Source organism: Acanthisitta chloris, unplaced genomic scaffold, assembly GCF_000695815.1.
Source record: "Acanthisitta chloris isolate BGI_N310 unplaced genomic scaffold, ASM69581v1 scaffold12164, whole genome shotgun sequence".
NCBI classification, from domain to species: domain Eukaryota; kingdom Metazoa; phylum Chordata; class Aves; order Passeriformes; family Acanthisittidae; genus Acanthisitta; species Acanthisitta chloris.
In genome coordinates, this window is record NW_008668811.1 from 53,595 (window position 1) to 62,808 (window position 9,214).

The 9,214-nt window shown below is 35.3% G+C and overlaps 1 protein-coding gene across 1 annotated transcript in view; it reads left to right on the plus strand.

Annotated features, from left to right (window-relative positions):
* DMXL1 (Dmx-like 1) overlaps positions 1-8,934 on the plus strand; it is a 55,754-nt gene extending 46,820 nt beyond the window's left edge. Inside the window, exons 35-42 of the mRNA XM_009073082.1 lie at positions 103-244; positions 4,030-4,090; positions 4,558-4,685; positions 4,854-4,946; positions 5,400-5,491; positions 6,391-6,443; positions 8,110-8,327; positions 8,710-8,934. Of these exons, the coding sequence (XP_009071330.1) occupies positions 103-244; positions 4,030-4,090; positions 4,558-4,685; positions 4,854-4,946; positions 5,400-5,491; positions 6,391-6,443; positions 8,110-8,327; positions 8,710-8,934 (1,012 nt within the window). The remainder of the gene's footprint in view (positions 1-102; positions 245-4,029; positions 4,091-4,557; positions 4,686-4,853; positions 4,947-5,399; positions 5,492-6,390; positions 6,444-8,109; positions 8,328-8,709) is intronic.
* The last annotated feature ends 280 nt before the right edge of the window (positions 8,935-9,214 follow it).

Consider the following 9,214-nt stretch of genomic DNA (forward strand, 5'->3'; position numbering starts at 1 on the left):
TTTCCAATATCACAACTTGACTGTGTGTAAATCAGAGTAAAAAAGCATGATATTTAATGTTGCTGTTTGGAATCTTAACTTAAAATGTTTTCTCATTTCTAGGGCTGATGATTTCTTAGTTATACATGCTCGTGATGATCTGGTAAATGTTCAGGGAACCACTCCTTACACTCATAGTAATCCTGGCACACCTATCAATATGCCTTGGCTTGGTAGTACACAAACTGGCAGGGGTGCATCTGTGGTAAGTAACTTGTCAAATATTAGTTTGTGTATTTGTCTGCTCAGTGTTGCTGGCTGTATTTTATGGTTAGCCTGTAAGTAAATGTAGCTTTTCTGTGTAATCAAGATGAGCTGAGTTTTTTTATAACAATTCACTTAAAATGCTGCCGGAATTTAAAAGACACCAAGTAAGCCAGTAAAGCTTTTAGTCAAGCCATATATGCTTTTTTTACTTAAGATGCATCATTTAAAAATAAAGAACCAGAGTTCAGGTGAGAAGTTGCATCATAAATTGCTCTTGAATGGCTTAAAGCCAAATGCTCTATCTAAAAAGACATATTCAGATTTCAGGATATAAAATCCTAAGTATTAAGTCGTAATATTTATATGAAATGTTGAAGTGGCTTTTATTTTAAGCATAATTTTCAGCTTCATTCTGACTTTTAGAAATAGATTTTGTGTCTGGAGTGAAGCTTGGCCCTGTGCAAAAAGCTGTTAGGTCAGATTTAATGCAGATCAAATGATGATTCTAATCTGGCCATTGATATTCTTATTTTAGTTGCTGTGCAGCATGGTTGCCTTCTAATAATGCAGATATGTTGATTAGTCAGCTGGTTGATGCTTATTCAGAGACACTTAACAGGGCTGAAATGCTTTTACAAGACATCAGTATCTCAGTCTTAATGCACACAGATGTGGAGTTTTCATGCATAACTGAATGCATGGGGTCTTGTGACTTTGCTGCACATTGTGTCATTTGACAGCTCAAAGCAAGTCTAGAACTAGTGGCAGAATGAAATAATCATATGTTAACTTTGTAGTTGGTTTTTGAAAATGTTTGGTGATCAGGAGGAATAAATGAGTAAGCATTTATAAGAATGATAATGCTATCCATGCATGAAGTGGGTGTTGTGCCATTACCTGCCTTCTATTTAGGAACTTCTGAATCTAGTTGCCAGTGTTGCTGGTCTGTTATCACGATCAGGTTTCTTCTGCAAGTATTCTTTGAATGCCTTCACCACTTTCTCCTCTCGCTTCCATTTTTTTTTGTGTGTGTGTATATATATATAAGTGTGTATGTGTGCTTGTGTATTTCTCAACATTAAGTAATTACATAACTTATTGATGTAATATGTACTTACATGACTTTCTATTTTATATGTAGTAAAACTTTCTTCCTAAAGATATTAACCTGTGCTTTTGTTAAATGCATTTGCTATTAAACTTTGGACCGAAATTTTGTCTGGTATACTGTTTGACTGTGGCAGAGAACCAACCACACCACAGAATGACACTTGCCCACTAGGGAGGGGAAATGAAGGTACCCAATGAAGAACAAAGTAAATGAAAGAAGATATAGGGATTCTTGGGAGAAACTAGTGTTACTGTGGAATGACTCAAACCTGGAAGAAAAGCTATATACTACTTTCTTCCTTTGGATATCGCTTTTGATTCTTGTCATCTTTGTTTTTCCATCATGTGCAGCTCACGTAGTAGTTACAGTACACTGTTTTCTACCATTACTGGCTTTTTAGTCTTGTTATCTTTGCTTCACTTTCATCAACAAGGGATACTGTTGCACTTACGATGCTCAGTCAGTTAATGTTCTATTAGCTCTAAGGTGTTGCTATAACTCTTCACTGTTTCCTGTTACACAGTTCGGACAAGGTAAGTAAGGAGGTTCACCACTAGACACTTCAGCACAATGTGTTTACATAGTTCTTCCAGGAGGTGTTTCTAAGAGAGCACTGAAGTAAATAATATGTACCTACAGCTTTGAAACCCAGGTAATCTTCAGAACAGCCTGTCTTAGAAGTCAGTGTGACTGACACCCATATTCAGAAGTTTAACTACTGGTGGGTTGGATTTTAAAGTGTGTTTTTCATTCTTCAGGCTTCCTGTACATTATGCCCAAAGCACCCAACAAAGCAACTAATGCTCTAACCATCAACTGGTGTAAGGGGAAAATGAGGGCTAGTGATTATCAAATGTCAGCTATATTGATAATGGAAGTATTGGCATTTAGTAATTATACTTGTCTTCTAAATCAGATATGCTGCACTACAGAATTATGTCAGCATAGTCTTTCAAAAGCATATTTCTGTAAGTTTACATTTTTCCAAAGCATAATCTGACAGAGGTTAGGAGGTCATGATGCGTGCTTGTCTGTTGAATGAAGAAAAATGTCTTCTATTGACTTCTGGGTAAAAGTTAGTAGCTCTGAAACTCAACACGGTCCTTCGTTTTAGTGGAGAAATAGAGTGAGCATTAATTCCAAAGAGATGAATTCTTTCGTTTACATGTAGAGATAGGTTGTAAGTTTAGAGAGCAAATTATTGCAGTTATTTACTGATTGGCGTATGCACTACTGTTCAAGAATATCACCCTCTGTTGTCTTGTCCTAAATCTTATAATGTATGTATTGTTTTATTCATCAAACCATCGAGCTTTTTTTCTTTGACATGTGAGACATTTACAAGAGAAAGAAAAGGAATTAATATATATATAATTTTTTTTAAGATCTTTCCTTTTATATTCAGGAGAGCGTTTTGAAATAAGCTTGAGGAACCAAGAGGCTTAAATTTTTCTCTTCAACAACTAACAGACCTTTGAGAATTGAAAGATCTAAATCTGCTTCTAAAATGTAATCAAGAGGATTGCAGTTATTCCACTAATCCAAACCCAGGGAAATTTTAGCAAGAAAATAAATTAGTTCCTTTCGAAGTGCTTCTCCTCATTTGTCTTTGTAAACTGATAATTTGGAGAATATTGCTTTTCAACTCTTTGAATCATATTTAGGAATATGAAGCACATAAATGTTTGTAAATCATGCCTCCTTCCAGCTTATATGATTGGAGGCCAGGGGAGAATAGCATACTCAAAATAACTGATCACTGTCTACTATCCCGTGAAAAATTAGTGTCAAAATACTGTACAAAATTATAGCAGTTGAAAGTCATAGATGGATTTGATGATCTTAAATGTTTTCTCCAATCTAAATGATCCTCTGAAAGTATTCAGTGTTAGCTTGCTGTTGGTGTGTAGGAAGTGGTAAGCTGCTGTGTTGAAGATGAATGCTCTGACAACAAAATTTTGTTTGTGTTCTCATTTGAAGTTAACACCTGGCACAAAAATAAAATCATGCCCTTCTCAAATGCTCAGGTAAAAATATATGCATGAGCAAAACGAGTCCAGCAATTTTCTGAGGAAAGGCAGTCCTCAAAGTAGTCAGATACTTTTGAGAACTATCAGGAAATAAAAGAATGAAGACTTCACTTTTTAAAAAAATTCCTTAATACAAGTTAGTAGATATATTGCTTATTCTGGATGGCCACAAATTACAACCTTTCAGTCAATGGCAGTAAATTAACTAGACTTGAAAATAAATATATTCCTATCTTTTACTTATGTTAAAGTTTCTTTACCTCTTTCTTTACATGCTTCTGCCTCTCTCTTGCTTATCTTACAATATTCAGGAATATTCCAATAAATTTAATGGAATCAGAAAGGAATTGGCAAGAAAAGAGGTAAGACTGTGGTCTAAGGAGTGTTTATATTTGGAAGCATATATCTCTGAAGCAAAAATTTAATATTTACCTAGATGTATAAAACTGCAAAAGTATTAACGTCTACACTGGTCTTGGAATAAACTGACTTCTCTCTGAATCTTTAAACCCAGTACATGCATTCAGTAGGAATTTTTCTAGGAAACAACTCTCTGCAATCACTAGTTACTCTCTAGTTGAGTGACTTTTTGTTCAGTAGTACTGTTTTAATTTTTTCTCTATTTTGTTTGCAAATTGACAGATGCTCAAGAAAGCCATTAATAATGTGAGAAGAATGGCTTCTCATCCAACATTGCCATATTGTAAGTTCAGTATTCTGCTATTTTGTACTAGCACAGCAATCTATTATATATTTTGAAAGTTGTTTATAAGCCACACTTTACTGAAACTATTTTTTATTTTGAAAAATAATATTGGGGGATATAGAATAGCCTTTAGAAAAATTAATATTTTTATAGCAGAAAGTACCATGTTTCTGTTTTATTTGTGACTTGGGTGAAAGATGGCAGGAAAAAGATATGTTACTGTCTCCAAGTAAATCGCTTCATATTTTAGTACCATCTAAATACAGTTCTTAGTTAAATACTGAATAGCATGACTGTAATTTTCAGTGGTACCTAGTACGCCTACACCACACCAGATACTATGGCACATATTTGGGCACTAGTTATTTTGAGCTGATGTGAGATATCTTTAGATTTTGGAAGCAACCTTCCTTCTAGACTCCTACAACACCTGTGAAAAATCATGCAAATATATTCTGTTGCAGACCTGACAGGTGCTCAAGATGGTAGTGTAAGAATGTTTGAATGGGGTCATGCTCAGCAAATTACATGTTTTCGATCTGGTGGCAACTCAAGGGTAACTCGGATGCGATTCAATTACCAAGGAAATAAGGTAACTGACAATGCTTCTGTACTTACTCTCCTTCCTACCCCCACCCCAGTATAATTGTAAATTAGCAGAAACATCATGTCCTTAAGTCTTAACTAGTTTCTTGGAATTGTGGGTAGTTTCTCTGCATACTTATATGTGTATTTACTATTAATACACCTTTTCTTTCAGTTTGGAATTGTTGATGCTGATGGATATATAAGTTTATATCAGACAAATTGGAAATGTTGTCCACTTACTGGAACTTCACCTAAACCATATTTGGTAAGATGAAAACTAAATTGGTTTCCATAAACTTTTGTTGTACTCTCTTATTTCTTTCCCCCTTCAGAATAGTTAGGAGAGGGCAGGGATTGTGCTGATAACCAGTATTAATCAAGATTAAATTATGTATTGTTGCCGTCCTGTGATCTGTATGACAGACAAGTTATTAAATTCTAATCATGATTACTAGGAGGAGAGTAGAAAATGGCATGTTAGGTCTGAAATAACTGTAATGTTCAATGAGACTTGTCAATAATTGTCAATTAATTGACAGTTATGCAGGACTGGAAAATGCATGAAAAATTGTGTCAGAAGGCATGACTATACCTTTATATCCCATGTTCTTCAAGTTGCTTTTGAAAGAGCTTACTTTCTCAAGGAACCTTAGGATTTCATGCTTGCGCAAAATACATTTTCTTTTTAATCAATAATTTCTAAACTGCAATTTTTCAGACATGGCAGTGTCATAACAAAACAGCCAATGACTTTGTTTTCATCAGTTCATCATCTCTGATAGCCACAGCAGGATTGTCTTCTGACAACAGGTAAGAACTGCTGTGATGATGCATGAAAGTGAATTGGTGCCATATTTTCTCTCCTCCCACACACGATTTTTTTTTTTAGTCATTCTTCTTAAGCAGTTGAAGAACCACCTGTACTTCTGCTTGTTTTCTTTCTTTGTGGAAAGGGCAGAGGAGCGATGCTTGTAGCTAAATTCATGTTCCTACTATGGGAAATTCCACAGGGAAGCACAAATCCTTTGCTCATGTTCTATATGAGGAGGGGAAGTGGAGAGGGAGGTCTTGAGTGTTTCCCTAGGATTCAGTGATAGGATGTCTGGGAACGGCTCAAAGCTGTGTCATGGCAGGTACAGACTGGACAATATTTCTTTAGCAAGAGGGTGGTCAGACACTGGAACAGGCTTCCCTGTGAGGCAGTCGATGTCCAAAGCCTCTCTATGTTTGAGACATTTGGACAATGCCGTTAATAACACACTTTAACTTCTGGTCACCTCTGATTGTGTCAGGATGGTGGACTAGATGATCCTTCTGTGTCCCTTCCAGCGGAACTGTTCTGTTGTGTTTTAGTCATATGAACCTGTATTAAATTATTTTTATAGATATAAGGGATTTGCATAGCTCTTCATTTCATACTTTCTTAAGTATTGATAAATAAATAGAAAAAACTGCTAACATTCCTGTGAATTCTGCTGCAAAATATTATCTCAATATAAATCCTTTATGGGGGAGTAGCCAGTTGTTAGATGATTGTGTAGAAGGCATGTTCTTGCAGTATATATATGAGTCTGCTCAAAAGAAATCATTGGAAGTGTTTACAGTGCTTTTATGCCTGAACCAGTGTTTCTAAGGTTCAGATGACTTTCAAGTGTTCAAAATACTTTAGAACATTTATCACTGAATGAAACTGTATTCTTTTTCCACAGAAATATTTGTCTTTGGGATACTTTGGTTTCACCTATGAATAGCTTGGTGCATGGTAAGTAAAATACGACCACCGAAGTATTTGGTCATGGTAAAAATTGCATATTTGTGTGTCTGTCTTTATGGAAAAGTCAGTGTGGGAAGTAATTTTAACACTAGCAGTAAAACATCTTTTGCCATTATGTGTGAGTATACCAAGTAGGAATATAAAACCAGATTGTTGAGAAATTTAGTATTCTGTGTAAATGATTGGTTTCATGGACATGAGCACTTTCCTTTGCATACTTTCTATCTTTGCATCCCAAGAGCAACCCTGACCGCCAGATGCTTCTGTTCCTTTTTAAAAGATTCTGAGCAGTTCCTGCTTGTAGTGATTAGCATGTTGAGAAGCCAATAGCTATAGCATTGTCAAAACAACAATTTTTAGCATGGCTGTGAGATACGTTTTTGCAGGACAGGTATCTACACCCTCAAGTTCAAAGTTCCTATGGTTGTGCCTCTACTCATAAATCAGGGTGGTCCCACTCCAAGTTTTTTAATTAGTTAAGTATTAGACCAAATAATGATACTATAAAGACAGTGTCAGGCACTTGCAGGTACGTTCTCTGTTTGGAGAATATGAGAGGACATGTTTTTTATGAACTGACAGGTATTTCATTGCCTCTCTGAAAATCCTGTCTTCATGGAAGACATGACTGTAAAATAGTTGTCTGAAGATATGTATATAAATAAACACACCTAATTGTCTAGAAAATACTCATTGATATTCTTACTAATATGTTGAACTAGCAAATGTACAAAGATCTCGTAACTGTGTAGTAAATGTCACAGTTGAACTAAGAGATGAACTCAACTGCCATACTTGTAAAGCAGTGCATTTTTGCTTTCAGAGGTTGTCCAGTTCCATGGCACTTTTATTCTATGTATTATGGCAAATACTGTGGAATGTTTTAAATGCTTTAGGTATAGATATCTACAAATAGTTTTACAAAAATGCTTTAGAAGAGTTATTCCTATAAGTATACTTTCTGTGATGCAATAAATGTTTAGCAGGGTTTCAGTAGTTTTATTACTAACATTTTCTTGCAAGAAATATATTTCAATATCTAAAATACAGAAATAAGATCAGAGTTGTGAACTTGAAGTATGGTGAATGCTTAAGTGTACATGAGAGACTCAGGAAGTTTCTAAAGATAAATTTAGAGAACCTTTGAACTACCAGTACAGTATACTGAGCTTTGTTCTGGGAATTGTAATTTTCATTCACTTCCTCCACTAACTTGGGGGATTAGACATTACCAAATAAATGCAAAAAGCAGAAGATCAGAAATAAAATAATCAGTGGAAACTTGCGAGATATTTGGGCAACCAGTTTAGGAGGACATTTCTGATAGGAATTATATGCCTTAAAATAACAAACATTAGAGACTTCGAAAATAATCTGTTTCTAGTCACAAATTCATAGTTTGTGATTACACAGGGATAGGAAAAGAGGATATAATCAGACTTTAACTGCTTAATTTGAGAATACTGCAACTTCAGAATGTCTGTGATCTGGGCTTAGGTGTGTATATGTGGTACTTCAATAAATGAACTGGTTGTGGTCAGTTGGATTACAGTATCAAAGTCACTGTTGTTACTGTCTTGAACCATTAGAGGTTGATGAAAAATTGAAGTTAGTATTGTGTGGTTGGTCTAAACTACTTTGCTTTGGCTTTCAGCTTTTGTCTGTCATGACAGTGGAGCAACTGTGCTAGCATATGCTCCAAAATATCAGCTGTTAATATCTGGAGGCAGAAAAGGCTTTACATGTGTAATTGATCTTCGCCAAAAGCAGCAGCAACAGTTACTGCAGAGTCATGATTCTCCAGTCAAAGCAATTGCTGTTGATCCTACAGAAGAGTATTTTGTCACAGGATCTGCTGAAGGCAACATCAAGGTATTAATGAGGGGAGGGAGCAGAGATGACGTGTACATTCAGAAAGAATCTTGTATAAATGTGGCATAATCAGATGTCATATGTTCTGGATTTTTTCTCAACCTTCACTTTTGCATTTACTACCTTTATTGTGTAATGTTAGTCTTAACTTGTAGTCCTCCTTTTAATTAGTCTTACCTTCGTCCCTGTATATATTTCCAATAATAAAAAATTAATGTTCTATATCTGTGTCATTACAGATTGCTACATATTTTTCTTTTACAGTTACTGTCAGAAAAATAAATGCAAAATGTAGTCAAATTTCTATATGACTTACTACTGCTGAATTTTAAGATCGTATCAATTACCTTGTAAGAGATCAATGTTTTGTTGCTTTTTGCAGGTATGGAGTCTGTCTACATTTAATCTTCTTCACACTTTCATCAATGAGCATGCTCGACAGTCTCTCTTCAGAAACATTGGGACGGGAGTCATGCAAATTGAGACAGGACCAGCAAATCACATATTCTCCTGTGGTGCTGATGGAACAGTGAAGATGAGAATCTTGCCTGACAGATTCAGCCCTTTAAAGGATGTGTTAAAAAATGATGTGAAATTTATGATCTAATGTTTTTCTCCTAACAGTGAATAGCATTTCCGTTTTGGCACCCCTGAAAATATTTTTTCCTGGAACTAACAAACAAAGCAGATGCACAATGATAGCTTGTGATACAAAGATGTTTTAGGTTTTTTCTTTTATTTCCCCCCTGCTCTCCCCGTATTTGTTACCTGGAGCTTTTAGTTCCTGATGTACTAATGCCTTAAAAATTAACAAGGTCCTTCAGATTTTGATCATTGCCTAAAGTAAAAGCTACAGATAACTCTGAATTATGTAGTTATAGTAATAT